The 20,838-nt window shown below is 42.6% G+C and overlaps 1 protein-coding gene across 1 annotated transcript in view; it reads left to right on the top strand.

The window, feature by feature from the left end:
• The window catches only part of RGS12 (regulator of G protein signaling 12), a 190,883-nt gene extending 170,746 nt beyond the window's left edge, over positions 1-20,137 (top strand). The window contains exons 16-18 of the mRNA XM_073574567.1: positions 2,315-2,471; positions 5,028-5,627; positions 17,656-20,137. Coding sequence (XP_073430668.1) covers positions 2,315-2,471; positions 5,028-5,627; positions 17,656-17,999 — 1,101 coding nt within the window. The 3' untranslated portion in view covers positions 18,000-20,137. The remainder of the gene's footprint in view (positions 1-2,314; positions 2,472-5,027; positions 5,628-17,655) is intronic.
• Positions 20,138-20,838: the final 701 nt, after the last annotated feature.

The following is a 20,838-nucleotide window of genomic DNA, read 5'->3' as shown; positions in this document are numbered from 1 at the left end:
TCCTCGTGTGACGGTTCGACACTTGTAGGCATTGTCTGAGAAACCGGTAGTACCTGCGTCTGTTGCGGCTGTTGAACAGCCACGAGACATGCAATCGCGGGGACTCAAACATATGTTTCGAGCATGCCGAAGACACTTGGTTAGCACATGAACATGCTCGGATAACACCTTATCCCCGAGCATGTTCGCTCATCACTAGTCATGAAGGTTTCCATTTTCCTGGTGTCTTCCTCTAATCACGTCTGAACATTTTCACTCACCACTACTCATGACCCTTGGGTCAATTTTAGACTCTAACGCTGCCCTTGTTCAGTGTTTTGGTCTCTCGCAGCAGCTGCTCTTCTCTTCAGAGCCTGGCATACAATAGGCGCCTATGGGGCATACAAGACATTGATGTTCATCTCGGTGATAAGAATCGGAATCACCCAGAAATAAAAACCATAGAGGACTAGCCACGACACTGGACTAGGGCACCACAAATAGACTTGATCATCTCTAGTTCATTTCCAACCCCCTTACACTGAAGATCCTCTAAAGATGGATGTCCTACAACAAATGGCAAAGGAGAAAGAACCATCCAAGGCTGGATTTACTTTCCCCAAAGAGCCCTTAGTTGCTACATAATTTGCCTTTATAGTATCAGTGCTGCCACTGTCAAAATTTCTGAGGCCCCCTTGAGACTCCGCCCAGGCTCCACCCCTCAAACTGTCCACAGTCCCCACGCCATCTCTTGGAAAAACTCTACTACTCACCAGTCACACATTAACAGTTCCCATCACCAGATCACTCATATAGCCAGCAGCTTTTGTTTTGGCCAAAAGATTTTTTAAGCCGCCATCACAACACTGTAGACACTTTTGGCCGAGCTCTACTCTATGCTAACCTATTAAATATTTGTTAACATATGCAATGCAATTTAGGTATATTTTTATTTATTTTTCAATTTTTTAAATGACCAATAATATCACATAAAAGGGACAAATACCACCGCACCATGTCCAGACCCCATATTACCACCACATAGTGACTGAATACTACAATACTGATCAGTAATAAAAAAAAAAAACTACTATCACCATAAGTGCCATTATTCACAGGAGATCTGTACTTAGTATGCAGTGTCTGTGTACAGGTAATACAGTGATCAATGACATTATACACAGGAGCTGTGTGTATAATGTACAGGTAATACAGTGATCACTGGTGACATTATACACAGGACCTCGGTATATATTATACAGTGTATATAGGAAACACACTAACATCTCTAGGTGAAGTCATTCATCCTTGCTTTTCATCTTTCATCCAGCACAGATCGCCATCACTTCTTCCAGCCAGGGCTCGTCTCTGCAGGAAATAACAGTTATCTAGAGCACAGCTTGCAGAACACATTACTTATTTTGTCCTGCCCCGTCTGTCTCCAGTCCTGCCCCGTCTGTCTCCAGTCCTGCCCCGTCTGTCTCCAGTCCTGCCCGGCTTGCTGTTTTCAGTACAATGAAGAAAAAAAAAAAAACCTTTCCTCTCCCCTTGCAGCGCTCCAGCGGCGAGCGATCTGCACCCCAGCCTGCGCACTCGCCGGCACTCAGACGCTGGCGACGTGCGCGCTGACGTCAGCTGCCAGCCTCCGATTGGCTGGCAGCTTTAACTATTGCCTTGCGGGCCCGCACTGCAATAGAGTAACTGAACCTGCGCCCTGGACGCAGGTTCAGTTACTTGACCAGCAGAATCCTGCCGCTGGGGACGGGGCAGTGCGGTCCGATGGGTAGAGGTGACGGGGCCCGATGCGGGCCCCCTCTGCTGATCGGGCCCTATACGCCAGTCAGGGCAATAATGCCTGATGGCGACCTCGTATGGTATGCTTGAGTGTACTTATGAGAAAAATTAAAACAAAACCCCCTTTAGGTGTTTTTTGATAGCACTACTTCCTATCTGATACAGTGATGCCAGCCAGCAACAAGACCTTTTTCTCCATTTCTGTGATCTTTGGCCTAGTCTACCAAGGATCACCTATGGAGTGGTGATGGCTACTTAGATTGTTACCACTCATTAAAATGAGGCCAACCTGGGTAAGGTTCGTTCTTTTTTTTTTTCTTTTGTCACCCCAAACCAGCTGCATTGGACTGTATCTATGGCAAGTCAGGTCGCGATGTTGGTCTTGGTGCTCTTATGGCATTGGGTTCTAGATATTTGCTCGTTAGTAGACGTCCTCAGCATAGGACACCACAGAGGACTGAATTGTAGCGTATGTCATAAGGTTTTAGTATCTGTGAAATTAGAGGAGATTGGGATACTCACAATCATGATATTGGTCAAGGGAGAAGACCAGCCACTGGTGAAATCCTCATCCATCCGACTGAAGGGCGAATACGGCAAAGGAAGCAGCAGAGATGTCCGACAACAGAGAAAAGATGAAGCTGTTATGAGGATGGGCAAAAAGAAGCAGCATAAGATTAATCTGGATGAAGCTGAAGGTAAAGGCAGGAATTGCGGAATTACATTTTTTTCCTGTGCAAAATAGTAAAAATATATATATATATATATATATATATATATATATATATATATATATATATATACCGAATGCCAGGATCCTCTTATTTATGGGACAGAGTATGTTTTGTTGTGTAACTTTTTTTTTTGCACATTTTCTTAATATGTCAACACTATTACTTTGTTTCTTTTTAAGTTACTTTTTAGTAGTGTAATAATTTAATATAAAGTGTTTAATGAATAAATTCCCCCCAAAATTGTATTTCATAAACTTTATTAATTACCTATGTAATTATGTGTAAGCGTAATAATGTAGTTGCCGATCGCTGCCGCTCCCAGTTTCCAGCGGTGCTCCGATGCTCTTCTTGCCCATGTGACTTACTCACACAGGGATTTATGTGTGAGACTGATATCGTTTTCTCTGTAAGTTTATGGAGCCTTGTTCTGAGGCTTCACAGTTTTACAGTAAAGGGAGTCGCTCCAACCTACACAGCGGTCACTGTGCGAGTCGGCAAAAAAAAGGAGCGCTCACGTGGGATTGGAGTCACACTGGAAACTGGAGAAGACTGCAAGCGGTAAGTATAGCAGTACACTCAGGCTATGTGCACACATTCAGGGTTTGCAGCAGAAAATGTGCACGTTTTTTGCTACCTATTTTTCCCCACTCAATAGTATATGTGAAATACGCTGCAGATTTGAATTTGCTGCAAATGTGCAAGGAAAAAATAAGCAACATGTGCATGAGATTTCCAGAGATCTCATTCACTTTGCTGGTACTGTAAAATGCGGTGTATTTTTTGCACTTAATTCGTACTGGGAAAAAAAAGTGCACCGTGTGTACATAGCCTTACACATCATCACATTAGGTCAAAGGTCATTATAAAATGTGTTTATACAAATCTATATATAGAGCTGAGTGTATATATGTGTGTATGTATCAAGCCACGCCCACTCAACATAGCCCCGCCCACTGGCTGCTGGAGAGCGGGGTTTCAGGGGGAAAGTGCGGGATGCGGGTGGAGAGCGGATCTGCGAGGGAGAGAGCGGGACACGAGTGAAGTGCAGGGCTGCAGAGGGATAGAGCGGGACGGCGCATGGAGAGCAGGGCTGTGGTGGGAGAGAGCGGTATGGCACATGGAGAGCGCAGGGCTGTGGAGGGAGAGAGCGGGACGCAGGTGTAGAGTGGAGCTGTGGAGGGAGAGAGTGGGAAGGCCAGTGGAGAGCGGGGCTGTGGAGGGAGAGCGTGGGATGGCCAGTGAAGACAGTGGCTGCTGAGGGAGAATGCAGGACGGCGATTGGAGAGTGGGGCTGCGAAAGGTGAGAGCATGACTGTGGATGGAGAGCGGGGCTGCAGGGGGAGACGGCGAAGCTGCGGATCGAAAGCGGGATGCTGAGGGAGAGAGCGGGACGGCCAGTAGAGACAGGGATTGCGGAGGGAGAGAGCAGGATGGCCAGTGGAGACAGAGACTGGGGAGGGAGAGAGCGGGACAGTGGATGGAGAGTGGGGCTGCTGAGGGAGAATGCGGGACGGCGGGTGGGGAGCTGGGCTTTGGAGGGAGAGCGGAATGGCAGTTAGTTACTATGCCCAAGCAACGCCGGGCTCTTCAGCTAGTGTATAATATGTGTGTGTGTAGGAGAGAGAGGGCAGTATGTCGCCTAATGAGGAGACAGGAAGCGTGTAGTCATGTATCTAAGCTGTAGTCGCGTATCACAGTTCTGCCCTAATGGAGCTGAGCTAAGAAGGAAGATTTGAGAGCTACCATATAAATTAGTTATTCATCCTTTCATACTGACTTGCATTGCCGTTTGGCTGGACAGTCCCTTTAAACTCACATATTTGGCCCCAAAAAAGAGCTCTTCTGCAGTGTTTGGCAGGACATTGTATGTATTGTTTTACATTATTATTATAGTAATAATATATATAATTCAAAAAAGAAAAATTGGAAAATGATAAAAATAAAATCAACGGCAAAGAAATATAGAAATGTAATATTTACAGTTTCTCAACCAATTATGCATTTTTGTCACTAAATTAGCTATAGCCCATGATTTGAAATTTTTCTTTATTTCTTTTATTTACTTTTTTTTTTTTTATGGTATTTTTGAGCAAATTAGTTTTTTTTTACTTTATAGGGGTTTTTCCAAGGTCGTAAAAACATTATTCAAAGCTATTGTGGATATACATGTTGTGTTTTTCTTATTTCTGCACACTGGCTGACTTTTTTTTTGTGATCTTGGCAAAAAAATTTAAAAAAATAACTCTCCTTTCCTGCAGGTTTGTGTAAAACACAAAGGACCTTGTGGTATCAATGTGAGACGAATGACACCCTTTATTACTTAGACCGGCTGTGGGTCTCCTGACTCGAACTCCTCAAGCCTACGTCATATATGAGGCTACCGAGCTCGATTCAGGAGACTCGTCGGCTAGTACGAGCATCGCGGTCGGAGTATGGGCCACAAAATACAGATGTGTGAAGATGGTCTTGGTTATGATTGAAATGTTGTTAATTTGTTACTGTTTTTTTTCATACTCCAAGCTTTCTTCGAGTTGATTTCTAAAGCTCAGAGCAACCGGGCAGAAGACCAGAGAGGACTTCTCCGAAAAGAAGACTTGGTGCTTCCAGATTTTCTCCGTCTGTCTCCACTTGACCCAACTTCTTCCGGCCTAACATCAGGAAACCCCACTAAGAGGAGGCCTGAAAAGAGTACTAGCCTTGACAAAGGCAATAGTGGGTCATCCAGTGTATTTATAGGTACACAGAACGGTGGAGAAAAATCCAGCAAGTATAGCGGACTGGACAAAAGAGACAAACATGACATTGTGCCACCTGCTGGAAGGAAAGCCTATGCTCCTTTTAACACTCCACTATCCCCCATTCCACATGTTCAAGAAAAAAACATCTCCAAACGAGAGAGACTGTCCAGAGACTTTTCCACTGGAAATATCCAGACTGTGGAAGATGACAATGTCGCCGATCTCACCCTAGTGGCTGAAGGAGACATTAGCAGTCCCAATAGCACTTTACTACCATTACCCCCATCACCGCCTCGTGATGTCAGTAAACTCTCCGAAGCCAACTTTTCACCCCCAACTCCATGCTCGGGCAGTCAAGATAATTATGGATATCAGAAATCAGGTATTTCTAGATTTTAGTGATGTGTTTTCGTTATTATTTTTTTTTTAAGATTACAAAGCCCTCCTTTAGTGCAAAAAAGTCTCCTTTTATTTTGTTTTTTATTCTTTGCACTTTTAAACATTGCGGAATTGCACATATTTTTAAACTGCATGTTTCTGTTTATAACACTATTTCCATTGTGGGAAAAAGGTTATTTTTCAAGTGTCAAGTTTCTCCTTTATGTGCTACATCTTGTATTTATGACCGATCTAGAAGGACAGGCTAATGGTTGCTGATGTAAATATTAGGGTACATGGATTGTTAAATATTAAGGAAAGCATAATTTACAACTAATGATCTCATTTGTCCTAAGTTGACCTCACAGAAACCAAGTAGTGTTGACTTGTATTGGTACCCCGTGATTCAAAGGGTAATTCCACTTCAATCGATCTTCTGACATGTCATTGAGATATTTTAGAAGATAAAGATTTTTTTTTTGGAGGTCCCCAAACTGTTTCCTGTCAATGCCCAAAACCACTGATGGATACTAGACCGCTCCGCTGCTTATGGTAAAATAAAATGACTCGTAGGGTTTGTTCACAGTGATTTTTTTTTTTTTTGCTGAGTGTTCGGAACAGGGACTCTCAAACTTTGTAATCAAACCTCTTGGTTTTTGAACTCCTCTGAATATTTTTACTGAGTTTTTTGAGCAGAAACTCCATAAACCCAGTGTGAACACACCCTTACATAGTGGAAAGCTAATGAGCTTCTCCGTCCCATCATCGGTGGTGGTTCTAGGTCACTGATCCCCCATCAAAAATCGAAATCTCTCCCCAAAGTTTTGGTGACCTTAGGAGTATTACTGCCGTGGTCTACTTTCAAAGATTATATCAAGACATTGCTTCAAGAGCAGAGACTTCCTGCATTGCCGAGGGGAAGGGGCGCTGCTCTCCTGAATGGTTGGCTGTTGGGACCAGTGGCATGGTTGAGCCGCTGGCCTGATCTATGGACTCGATTTCTGGAAGCGGTGACCGCTTCATCTTTGCAACATCAGCGTAGCCCAGGGGCGAGGAAGCTGGTACCAAATCTGTCAAACTATAGACCATCCACCACCAATTAGACTGCAGTGGTGGTCGATTAACCTCAATAACAAGTAGTGAATTATAAAATGAAAGATCCCTCTGATTTTAAGACAGAATTATCTCTCTAGCAATTTATGGTGATGAGAAAACCCCCTTATACAACAATACTAATAATGACTTTCTATTTGATGGTCAGTTTTTGGATCCAGCCTGTTTTTATGATATTGAATCCACAGTTCAAAAGCTATTTGAGGGCCATGGAAATTAAAAAAAAAAAAAAAAAATCATATTTTTCTACAACTATTGTTTTAAAGAAAAAAAAAATCACCATTTCTGAAATTTATATATATCTTATTTTTTTTTATTTAAATTTGCTTTTTGATTTTGTTTTTTTTTTTATTCTGTGAATTTCTCCTGTAAATTCTACAATGTCGATATCTTCTGCCCTGCATGTTCTCCTGAGACTCTCATGGTGTATAGATATCTGTACAGTTTTTATTGACCCTCTTCTCTTTTGATTCCTCAATTGAAACCTTGCTATAAAGTGTGCCTTTATCAAGCATGATCTGTGTGTTCCTTTCCATTGTATCATTTTTTTTTTCTGCTGTGATCTGTCGATGATTTTAGATAACGCACTGATTTTTCCTAACTCTCCTTAAAGGCATTCTACATTTTTTTAATCTTCAGAAGTAACCACTCATCTTAACGTTTACCCGTACTAATAGGCCGCTATTCATAATTATTCTCTGATCAGAGGGAGACATGATCATTCAACTAATGGATCACAATTTAATAAATTGGTTTATTTTGTAATTTATAATTTTTTTTTTTTAAATGGGAGCCAATTAAAAGTAACTTTTAACCTGAATATTTGGTATCAGGAGGAAAGAAAAAGATGTTGCCATGAGTTAAGGCAGATTTGACCTCTTACACAACCACCCTGATAAGGTGGTATGGGGTGTCATGACCCACGAATCCCTTATTAGTGGTCACTTCCCTTCCACATAGTTTCCCACTATACTGAATAAGGTGACTGGGGCTTCGTGTGAAAGTGACCCATGTCAGTGTCATGCACAGAAAACTTTTCCTGGAGTGCTGCTTTCCAAAAACTTGTGAGACGCTTTTGAGGCACCAAGAAGACTTGGCAAATCTTCCGGGAGTCTGTGAGCTCTCCCCTTTTTCTATAGAGATAAAGGAAAAAGGGTCAGCTCACCCCTTAGACGTCCATTAACCAGAGCACGGGACGTCTGTAGTGCAGCAGGATAGGATTAGTAATCGATCAAAGAGGTATTCCAGCCCTTTTGCTCCATAAAACCCATTATTTATTGAAGCAAATTCTTTTTTTTTAAAAAAAGAAACTAATGTGTTAAGCAATGAATAAGAGTCGCAAGGCTCGAAACGCGTCTGCTTATTGATCCCTGAGCGGGCTGGTGATATTTATACTGTATGCTGTTTTTAACGAATTTGCTTCAATAAATAATGGATTTTATGGAACTAAAGAGCTGGAATACCTCTTTGATCGCTCCCCTTTTTATATTCCAGGTGAGTTGGGAAAACATGGTCATAAACAATAGGCTATGTTGCTGCATTTTTTCCCCATCTCTTCCTTCAAAACTGGAAAAAAAAATTTGCTTCGGGATTATCTAGCGACATCCGTAGCCACTCAACTTCTGATGACATTATGTGATCCACAACCTGCCGAAACTCCTGGATGTACCTTATCCTAATGAATAGGATGCATGCAGTATATGATACCTGCGGATCATATACTCGCTGCGACCTGGTTTGTGGATTTTAATGTCATCCACACCGGTCTCTTGTGATGCTGAAAAAGAACCTGTAATGTCCCAAAATGCTGCTTGGTACTGTTGAGCTGACTGTCAAGTCGGTGCCGAGGTGTGGTTATAGCCGCTGCTCACCATGTGCTGAGCAGTGACTGAACCACTCCAGACGTGCCTCTGTGATTGAAAGCTAGAGGGAAGCCGAATGGCTTTGCAACGCTATTAACCTGTAGATTAACCACAAACCTATAGGTTAATAGTGTTTTTTGAAACTGCAGGTTAAGTGAGTGGCTGTGGATGCCGCTGGACATTCCCTTTTAAAGCTTACAGGAGATACACAGCCACTATTAAATCACTGAACGGAAGTTAAGATCCCCTCCTGAATGCAGTAGTCTGCCGTTTTCTGTGTTTGGACCCATCCCAATATTATGCCGATAACAGCGTACGATAACAAAACACTTTTTTAAAGAAAAATTTTTAAACTTGCCATAATCTGAGACTTTAAAAAAACAAACAAGCAAAAAAACCATAGGAGCTTGGCAGTTCATCCAACCAAACCCGTAGGAGCTTTTGGCAGTTCATCCAAGCAAACCCGTAGGAGCCTGGCAGTTCATCCAAGCAAACCCGTAGGAGCCTGGCAGTTCATCCAAGCAAACCCTTAGGAGCCTGGCAGTTCATCCAAGCAAACCCGTAGGAGCCTGGCAGTTCATCCAACCAAACCCGTAGGAGCCACCTATACAAAACCCTGATCTGTAGAATTCCTTTAAGGGCAATCAATTGTGTTTGCACTTTAAAAAAATCCTGAAATTATCTTGTATATTGCATGTAATCCCAATACTGTGTGAACTGTGGCCTGTGCTCGTCTCCTCCTACTCTGTAGATCACTTGATCTTGACTGTAGAGATTTTGTGTGCATTTTGTATCAATTCTCTCAAAAAAAATAATAAACTGTCTCCATTCTGTATCTTTCTTTCTTGTTTGTTCTCTCGCTATTAATTTTTTAAAATTTAAGTTTAAAGAAAGATAAATGCTCCTTAACCCATTCATTTACCCTGCATCATATCCTCATATACCTAATTACTTAACACCAGTCCATTTACTCTAACGGAGCACACCGGGAATGTGATGGAAGGCATCTGATTCTATAAAGACATCTTAAAATGGAAAGTCTCAAGGTGAAAAGATTGCATGTAACTAAAGGAGATGCCAATAACTATTGGTTTTCATTTCTGCAGAGCCCTAAACATAACTCTTAAGGCTCATTCACACGTCAGTATTTTGCATCAGTGTTTGTATGCCAAAGCCAGGAATGGAACTTACCAAGAAAAAAATATAATTGAAAGACTGATGTCTGTTCTTTGTTTTGGAGACACTCCAGGTTTTGGCATACAAATACTGATCAAAAATACTGATGTGTGAAAGAGGCCTTACATGATAAGGCCCGTAATATGAGTCTTGCATTCTACTTTTCACTCCCAATTTTGGCCCAGAGTGAAACACATGGCCAAGCTGCAATACCACCTACAACCTCATGACCGCATCTTTTCCAATCCAGCGGAGTTGAAATCTCCATTTTTTAAAATATTACTTTTCTTTTTCTTTTTGCTAATCTAATTTGTGCACAGTGAGACTTGGAGTAACTGCACCACACCGTGAATGAGACTGTCAGAAAAAGAAATGCAGATATTTTTACACTTGCCACTGAGGCTTTAGTCTCCATTTCCTGTCCTTGCTGGAGGAGTTTTAAGGGCCTTTTACACATAGCGAAATCGCTAGCGATATCACTAAGGCTGGTTTCACATTAGCGTTTTTTTGCGCAGCGCATCGTGCGCGTCCATGCGTCATGTGCACCTATGTTTAACATGGCGTGCGCATGGTCTAGCGTTTGCACGCGTTCGTATGCGTTTTCGTGCACATGCGTTTTTTTAAGGTGTGCGCCCAGACGCAACCTGTTGCATTTTTGGGTCCGCCCAACGGCGTAAGAAAACGCATGCGCACGGAATGCGACATAATAACGCATTACTGTCTATAGGAACGCAGGCGTGCGCATGGACATGCGCACGCCTGCGTTAAAAAACGCATGTGTTTTAAGAGTTAACATGGCTTGAAACTAGTTAAAATGCTTGCTCCTAAAAAACGCAAACGCATGCAAAACGCATGATGCGTTTTTTGTGTGCTTCTCTATTGCGCACGAAGCGCTGCACTAAAAGCACTAATGTGAAAGTAGCCTAAAGCGTCACCAATTTTGTGACGCAACAGCGATATCGCTACATGTGACACTTGCCTCCGACTGGCCCCCACCGCTGGATATCGCTGATCGCACTCGAACGTCCTGGGCCATTTTCTTCTCGTTGGCGTCCCGCTGGCGCCGATTAGTGACGCATGGACGCAGGTGGAAGTCATCATCATCACTGCCGTCTGACAAGGAGGAGCGACTGCCGAGTATCGCTGGTGAGAGCTGCCTGTTTGGCAGCTCACTAGCGAACATTTAGCGATGCATCAGCGATCCTGATCGTTGTCGGGATCGCTGGTGCATCGCTAAATCTAACGGGAACCTTAGACAGGCATCTTATCAGAGACATGATTAAAATGACAGATAACTGTCATACAAAATTGAGCAAACCCAACAATCGCACTAGGCGGTATCACAGATTACCGCCTCCCCCTTTGTTCACAATGACTTTGGCACACACGGATTAGATGCTACTATACAAAATATAGGGTTTGCGTTCTGTCCATTGTGGATAATATCCTGAAACAGGAGGTTGGTCTAAAAAACATGTATATATGTGTCATGGAGCACAGGTCACTTAGTGCTTTGTGACGGATATATCGGTCATGTGGATTTAGCATGGTTCAGGTCCTGTTCCAGTGCGATCAGCTGCTGGAGCCCAACTATGACACACAGGCTTCTGCTGTAATTGCTGGTATTAGTGTTCTCGCCAATCCTAACAATTTAACTCATCATACAGCACAGGAGGAGTTTTGATAGAGGGAAAACACTCCTTCGCTAAACTCATTGGCTCCCCGCGGTGCAATCGTGGGTGCTGATGAGTTGCTATTGCAACTGGAGTCCCGACAAAGGCCTGCCATTCATCACAGCCAATCGGATCTGTGCTTGGTAAAGCACCTTGGCCTCATTTCTTTAATAATGAGGTACCAGACACTATCTGTAGAAAAGGGTGGCACTATTCTAGAGGGAAAAAACAGCCCTTTTTAACTTGGTATAAACTTATCTTATCCAAAACTTCACTGAAATTCTACTTTTCTCAAAAAGCTAAAGCTGCTTGATGTGTAAACAAAAAAAAAAAACTTCTCGAAGGTACGAGACCAAAACAAAAACAAATCGTGCTTCCAAGGAGATTTTTATTTATAGAAGCGCCAATTTCTGTAGACGTTCCCCATATGAAATATGAGATCAGGATGAGGATGACAATTTGTGTGATGAAGTGAGCGCTGCATCGGGCTCACACGAAATGAACTAAATCTGGTCTTGTGTGTTTGGGAGTTTATCTTGTCCTAGGAGTGATAGATTAGGACAGGGAGGAAGTAAACAGTAATGTGTGATTGTTTTACAAGGTCTTTAAAAAAACACAAGTAGAGGAAGCTTGTCCTTGAGATAAAGACCAAATGGGCCAAGTGAGAGGTCATTCATCCTGAGCCTATAGAAGATCACCTTGGCTTATAAACAGGCTGTCAATGAGTGAAGAACACACTGCACTGGTGAATTTAGGCATCGGGTTGAGTGTTTTCAATGGATATTTTCAAAAACAAAATCCACAATGAAGTTGAAAAACAAAACAAATGCCTAAAGCAAGAGCAACATCAAAGAAGAGTCTAAATGCAAATACAGCCTGCAGGGAAAGACTGTGTATACTTCTGCTGACTGGTGTAGCAGGTTTGCAAGGAATGACAGAAAGAAGCTAGTGGGCCCCTTTGTGTGATGCCAATGTGTGAATGGAGCCTAAAGTCTACCTTGAAGTCTTTACCTTAAACTCATGGCTCAGTGTAAAGTTCAGAAGACTCTGGGAGGTCTCTTCCATCCGACTGAGTTTGAAGACTCTCCACATATCTTGTTTAACTGGACAGTAAAAATGACCTCCTCAAGGTATATAGCACTCACTTGCCTCTAAAGGCCCCTTTACATTTAGCGATGCACTAGCGATCCGACGCGGTCAGGATTGCTGGTGCATCGCTAAATGATCGCTAGTGAGCTGCCACACTGGCTGACCTCACAGAGATGCAGCAGCGACGCAGCGCACGATACTCACCTTTCACACACAGCAATCCTGACGTCCTCCCACCCGCCTCCACGTGTCGCTCGTCGGCGCCAGCAGGAAGCTGACGGCGAGAAATGGAGCCGGACATTCTCGCGCGATCAGCGACAGACACCGGGGGAGCCGGTCGGAGGTAAGTATCACACATAGCGATATCGCTGCTGCGTCACAAAATCGGTGGCGTTATAGCTATGTTACACTCAGTGTTTTTGCTGCTTTTTTTTCTGCATAAAACGTGCTGCTTTTTACTGTTCCGGCAAAGCCTATGACATTTTTACAGCTGTCCATTGTGTATGGAGCCCTTAAATGTGCCATAACATATTTTTAGGGATACTGTTCATCCATCCTTCCAATTAGAGGCATAATTTGAAACACAGTGCAAATTTGGCAGCAGAGTTCCCACCCCGTACATTTTATGATTCTTTACGTAGCAAAAGAGCATTGGCCTTCCATCAGGCACTAGGGCCTGGATTGACTGGTACATCCGCACTCCCTTTAGCTGCGTCTCTGCTCTTGCTGCATCTACGACGTTGTAGAAGTCGACAGACCCTCGATGTTGTGGACATTTCATTGGGTGTAAATGATGAGGATCAGCTAAAAATGCCTTCTCCTTTCCTACACGCTAAGAGTAAGGCCAACCTCAAGGGCCACAGTTGTGCTGCTTTTTTTGTGACTCATAGTGCTCTCCCATGAAACTTTGATTCCAATTTGAGATTGTCACATACCCATAGTATAGCCAGTCCTACACAAGAAAAGGTGTCCAACTCCATCACTAAATATGTTTCAACAAGGAGCCCACGGCATCGTATTAAACGGTGTTGTACCAAGTTTGTGAGTTAGTCCCTCCCTCTCCATGTGAGGAATAACTTCCCGATCACTTGGGTTCCAAGTGTTTGGACATTCTTGGATCCCAAGAACAGTGCGTTGCAGAGTACATCTCAATGGAGCGGTGGCCAAGGATGTGCACCTCTGCTCCGTTCTAATAGGACTCATGGATCGCACCTTCCTAATGTTTCACAATTCCTGTAAGGAGCCCAAAAACATAAGCGCAGAGTTGCTGAACTGACCAACCATCTTATGTGTATCAGGGTGTGCCAACTCCTCTCCGATGGCAAAGGTCAAGCACAAAGATTGGCAAGTTGGATTCTTTGGGCTCATGAGCTTATAAATTAGACGTGTTGTATGATTTTATAATAATCTTTATATAGCGCCAACATATTCCGCAGCGCTTTATAGTTTAGCAGTTCCAAACACAAGTCATAAGTAACGTTAACAATACAATAATGAAAGCAAAATAAGCCGCCCCTGCTCGTGAGAGCTTACAATCTACAATGAGGTGAGGGAGATACAAAGTACAGGTGTGTATTTACAATGAAGGTCCAGCCATCTTGAGGGAGTGAGGGATGGATGGAGATAGTGAATGGGCTACACATGCACACTTACACATAGAATGACTGTGATTTTTGATTGGATAGCACATGGACAATACACCGACCCATGTTTTCCACTAGGGGAAGCACCTTTAGATTGTCAGCCCATGCTGAGTTTTATTAGCCCATGTATATGGCCACCTAAACGACAGACAGACTAGTTCACCTTTTTGGCAATTGAAGATGCCCTATTTCCCTCAATGGTTTCACTTCCTGAACACTGGAGATCTTTTGCTGTCCTCCAGTAGACTACTAGGATAGTTTCAGATGGCCAAACATGGCAACATTTCAAGGACCACATAATGGCGGGGCTACCTCCTGATTCTAGTAAATCATTCCTTAATAACCATTGATCTCTGCCTATATTCCAGGAGAACCATCCAAAATTAGTCCCAGTAGCAGCGTCACTGATTGTCAGGTGCAGGATGGTGAAGAAACACTTACCTGGAAAAAAATAAAATAGCCAACATTTTGCCAGTTGTTCTCTGCTATTGGTCATGTAGATGAACTTGGGACCAAAAAATGGGCAAAACCCAGGACAAGCTATGGAAATCAGCAGTTTTGGCTGCCATATTTCTCACTTCTATGATTGTAGATAATAAATGTCCTGCATTTATCATAAAGTCTCCAAAACTAATGCTTATCTTTGAGGTTCCATATGCTTTCAAGACCTCATCCAAATGACTGCACTGCCCCGATGTGTGACCGATCATGTACCGGATGTAGCAAGGGCCGGTGGGACTGTAAACTTGATTCAGTAGAAGTCCAAGTTTTGTACCTAAAATTTCAACTGTTAAACAGGCAAAAGATCTGTCTCCCGAATTCACAATACAAAACTGAATAAATTATTAAAGGGAATCTGTCCGCAGGCTTTTGCCACCTAATCTGAAAGCAGCCTACTGTACAAATAGTGACCCTGATTCCATTGATGTATCACTTACTGGGCTGCTTCTGTAGTTTTGATAACCTTCTGCTGATAAAACAGTGATTTATTACTAGAGGACTAGTAAACCTGCTTATTCATGAACTCTGTGCAGCCCCGCCCGCATCAATGATTGGCAGCTTTCTGCTAATGCACAGTGTACATAGCTGTCAATAAGTGCTGAGGGCCGGGTTATTCAGAGCTCAGCATTCAGAGAACTGCTAGATCAGCAGATAAAACAGCGAATCTATCAAACCTACAGCAAGCAGCTCAGTAAGTGATACATTGATAAGTCTCTGCTCCTATACAATGTTTTTTTTGATTGGGGGAGCAAAAACCTGGTGTCAGTCTCTTTAAATAGATCTCCTAGTCTGGATAAAGTTGGTACACTTGCTTTCAAAATCCATGTTAGAATAGTTATATAACCCATTGTCAAAGCTAAAACTCAATACTCATCTAGCCACGTAGCCTGATTGACAGCTCCTCAGCGTCCTTCCTCCCTGCTGAGATCTCACAATGCTCAGTACAAGCTGCAGCTGTCAGTCAGGCTGGGTGGGAGGAAATTGAATATAGTATTGAGACATGAGCTCTCACTCCATAGTTGGACTAATAAAATGGTCATTTTCATGTCAGGATTATACAGCCATTCTGACATGGATTTTTTTTAATGCAAGTACACCAACCTCTTCTGGTCTAAGAGATCTACTTAGTAATGTGTGCAATTTTTATTAAGAAATCACTATAAAAAAAATTTCCAAATCTAACTTTTATGATCTAGCTACAGAATAGCTGATAAATCTTTGATCTGTGTATGTCCCACCATTGGGAACCTCACAATTGCTAGAAAAGTGGCCCCATTCTCCTCAATGCATCCGGAAATAAATGGAGCAACTTGGTTGCTGGATTTGTCTATGGGATTGACTGAGATAAGCTTGAATTTAATGGCAGCATTCATGAGCGACCATGTCATTCCATTCAACACCCCAACATTGAGGAAGAACAGGTGATCGGCACCACCCTGCCTCCGTTCTAGTGATCTTAGTCTCAGATGTGATAAATGGTTTCCTGATCTGACCGAGCAGCTTTCTCATTCATGTGATGCAGATCTGTCGTGTGGGGCATGAACAACTTTAGTACTACAGCACCCGGCAACAATTGGGGAAAAATGTAATATGGGGGACAGCTTTCGACATTTGTCATGCTCCTCACGAAAAAGGCACAGATTGTCTTCAGAAAATGGTCTAGATGGTCATGTTCTGATTCTAAAATAATTCTAGCAATTAGAAGGATCCATTTGGTGCTCATTAAACATTGAATAAAGAGCTTTTTCTAGCAATCATGAGCTGTTTCGGCTGACAGAATCCAGGAATTGTGTAGGTCTCCGGGCAGCGGCCCAAATTGCATTTAGCTTACCTGGAGTTTTCCCAATTCTCTATTCTCTAAGGCTGAAAACATTGGGTATTGAATGACAAGCCGTGCCACAGACGACAACGTGCCACTTTATAACATGGCTTTATGCATACACAACAATCCCTTAATGGGCAGCCATGACATGTTGCCAATTATAAATAAAAGACAGAATACTTGTAAATTCTGAATTGGGTAACCAAACACATGTTCCTTGGAGTCACATTGAAGAGAATTTGGAAAAATAATACTTTTTTTTTTGCAATACGGGTATGTATTTTGGCCTGAAATTGTTTTTCCATTACTTGGATAACCCCTTCTCAATTATATTCCCAAAATAAATACTGCCTGTACTCGCCTCCAGTGTCTTCGCTGTTCCAGTGAAGTTGGTGCCAGTGATGTTCCACCAATGTCAGAGCCGGGGCTCAGAAGACATTGTTACACCTTATGAATCCTACAGCCAATCGGCGTCTGCTAATGATGGCTTTACTCCCGCTTTCTTCAGACAAAACTGATATCTGGACAAAGTCAGAACTGCTGCTCTCTCACCTTCTCTGGATATCAGTTTTGTCCAAAGGGAGTGAGAGAGAAGCGGCCGCTGGGCTCGCATAACAGAAGGTCACGCAAGCCCCGGGAAACCCGACACTGATATCATTGGAATGGCGCCAGAGGTGAGTACAGGGTTTTTTTTAATTTTACACAGGGAAATATAGTAATTGAGATAAGGTTGTGCCGAGTACTGGACAACCCTACATTTAGCTGAGTTAGTGAGACCTTCATATTGCTGCATGCTGGGCTTTCATGAGACCACTATATTGCTTTGAAGTAATAATATGCAATAAATTATTCACCATTTTTTAGCATTTTTCTTGCAAGCCTAGACTCTGGACCCCTAAGTTCATATCCGCCTGGTTGCATGTTCTTGTCAAGGTTTCTTCTAAAGTAGGCCCTGTAAATAATTGTAGGTTTGGCCATGGTATAAAAAATATCCTTAACATAAAGAACAACCCAAATTTCTAGCTCTACATGAGACTCAAATTTTACTTGGACCAGATAACATATTAATTTGCAGAAGGCAACTCAAAAATGATGAAGGACCCATTCACACTGTGACTAATCATCACTGTTTTTATTTTTTCCTCCATCTCAGGTCACAAGGACAGAAAGAAAAAACTGTCTAGAAGCACAGAGAGTTTTTGGGAGCATTCACCAGACATAAAGGACAAACCCATCATCAGATGCAACAGTTCGGTTCATCGCCCCCAAGCAGGTAGAGTCATCGATGTGGATGGAGTCAAACACACCCCAAGAAAGCACGACTCTCGGGAAGACATGGGAAATCTGAGCTTTGAGGGCTACATTTCCGAACTGAAATCTTGCAAGGGACGAACGAGGACGGGGGTGTGCAGGACATCAGACCTCCCACCAATGGTCACCGCTAAGAGTGAGAGAGGCAGAGATTCGGACACCAAATACAAAGCTACTTTTGTGTAAAAAGTCCATCAGTGCCTATCTGGAGGTTGGCTACATCTGGTGCAGAGGAAGTAGCTCCTACTTTGCCGTGGTTTCTGAGAGGGGCCCAAAGATCCCTATGCCACAAAGAATGACATTAGTATTATAAGTGGCACATTGGTAAGGGGTCTGGTAACAGATTTGGCAATGACAAAATTGGCTACGAAACTGCCATAAGAATGGACATCTTTTTTTTTATTTTTTCCATGCCGGTTAAGGTCCCCCATTGTGAAACTTTTCTTTATTATCTTTATCCATGGAAGTTTGTGTTTGCTATTTATTTTGCCAATTTGTGTTTTCAGACATTCACATGGATGGACACATGAGTGTTTACTCTCTTAGGAGCCTTCCACACATCCATATAAAATAGATACTGGAAAAAAACCAATATCAGTGTTTTTGATCATTGTGTCATCCGTGTTTTTTCAGTATGGATAAACTAAGAATGAAATAAAAAATCTACTCTTATATTTTACAATTCAATCCGTGTGCTATACGTGTTTTTCACGGACCCATAGACTTGTATTGGGCATTGTCATCCGTGCTGCCAGTAAAAAATGGACATGTCTCCGTGTGGTACACGGTCCGTGTGAAAATAAGGGCATGTGAAGATGACCCTAAGTTATAATGGGTACGTGAAAAAGATGGGTTCCATACGTACCGGAAACACGTACATGTGAATAGGGCCTTAAGCACATTACACCGTCGGCCAAACCCTGGACAATTTATTGTGGGGGGAAATCACAATCCGGCATGTCCGATTCCAGACTGCCGATCTCCTGCTGATAAGTCAATACTGGTGGAAGATAAGACAAGTCTGGCTTCAGCTTTCTCAACATAAGAGCGGTAGGCTGAACAAACGCTCTTGTGTGTGAGAGCCGGCCGTGACGGCTGTCGGCTAAATGATGGTTAGCCATCTGATGTGCGTGGCGGGCTTTATGAAAGGTTGCTATATTTTAGGATTGGATGGATACATTGGTCTACCCATGTTATCTTTGAAATAACCAAATGAAAAACTCTTCATAATTCAATCTTCTCCTCTAAGTTCACATCCATGTACAGTACCTATCTATATGCCGCGGTATTGAGTTGATGCAGTGTAGATTTTCCACTTCCTTCCACCACAGGGGAATTGAAGCATTACACAATTCTTTTGGAATCAATGTACTATCTGTGTGATGCATGAACAGGTTGGGTCCTCCAGGGAGATATTCTGTCCTCTAATCTAGTTAATAGATGAGGATCGTGAATAGGTGGCATGCCTCTACTGATTCATAATTAATCAGTAGGCAAAAGAGTATAGCTCTAAAAAATGCACTTGATTGATTTTTCATTTGGGAAAATGCCAGCGTGAAAATGTCTATAAATACAGAATTTTAATCAGTGCAGCTCTTTATTGCACTGGTAAAGCCGGTCCCACACATGAGATAGCTATCGGTTGGGCATTCCTACAGACTGACATGTCTCCCGACTTCCCCATACACCGGAATGCTGCGCTCTGCCGAACGTTCATGTGGTTTCAGTGGAGAGAGGAAAAAGACGGCGCCAAGCTCCCCTGAAAACAAAAGGATTGGCTGTTGAAATGCCAATGATCGGATCCTTCTCTCCACTGCCATCATCTGTCGGGGGACATACAGGAGGCCTCCGTCCACATCAGATGGTTTCCGTTTCGGACAAAATCCAGAGGTTCAGATAACTTTTATTACATAGGGGCCTTAAAACCCTAAAAACTCAGATCATATTATGGACTAGTAGAAATTATTGGCAATGTATGTAGCGGTGAGTTATTTATCCACATCTACACCATATAAAGATATAAAGCGGGATGTCTATATATTATTCGCGATGCTCGAAGGAGATGAATGCACTTTCCGTTTTCTCATTGTTCCTTTTCTTATTGTTCTTATGAAAACTGTCTTTTGCATTTCATAACGTACAAAATCTTTTATCCATGACATTTGCAACGATAACAACCCCCAACAATGGGGGGTGGGGGAGAGTCACCTAAATTATTTTGTGCTGTAATTTAGCTGCTTCTGTCAGGTTTTGGATGTTGTCATGATGCTGTCACTAAAAATTAAATTGTATCTGAAAATAAAGATATTTTTATATGATATAAACAGTTCCCATTGGTCTTTTGAGGACTGACCTAAGACATGGAGTTAAGATCCTGGAGGGGTTTTACCCTCTGGAGCCACCTAGAAGACTTCAGGCTCAGCCATACCATCCATGTGTCTTGCCGAGTTGTAAATATTGCGACACGTGACATTGTGGTCCCAACTTCTGTACTAATTGTAATGGAAGTCAATGACAAAGCTGTAGAGTTCTAGCCATATATACATCAATATCTTTAGGTTCAGGCTCCTCTGCAACATTTGATCTAGAATTCGTTACTATAAAATCATGGGATTGGTCAGAAAGTAGCTACAGTACAGTTAGATGAGATTTTCCAGGACTCTTGAGCCAGTTGTGGACAGAGTTTATGTAAGCCCTGCCAAAAGAGTTTTCTGAGATGGGTATTGGGCGTTCCCGAAAGGGGTCAGGGTTGGCTTGGGACCTAAAGAGGACCTGTCATTGGGTCAAAAATGACCATTTTGCTTTTATTTTATTCCTGCTCGTCCCCAGTGTATTTTTTTTATTTTATTTTAAATCCGCCACAAGGTTCCAGAGATATGGACCTTTTTATTTAGTGTCAATTTTTCTGGTCTTTATTATGGGGGCATGGCACACAGGATCCTGTCTTTACGCTGCTGTACATTATTAACCTATGAGGAACATGCCCTTGGTAAAGCCAAACAAATTACCAATAAATGAAAAGGCG

The sequence above is a fragment of the Dendrobates tinctorius genome, unplaced genomic scaffold (assembly GCF_039654945.1).
Source record: "Dendrobates tinctorius isolate UK_male_01 unplaced genomic scaffold, ASM3965494v1 ptg000039l, whole genome shotgun sequence".
Lineage (NCBI taxonomy): Eukaryota > Metazoa > Chordata > Amphibia > Anura > Dendrobatidae > Dendrobates > Dendrobates tinctorius.
Note: the sequence above shows the minus strand (reverse complement) of the source record. Positions and strands in the feature narration are given on the sequence as shown.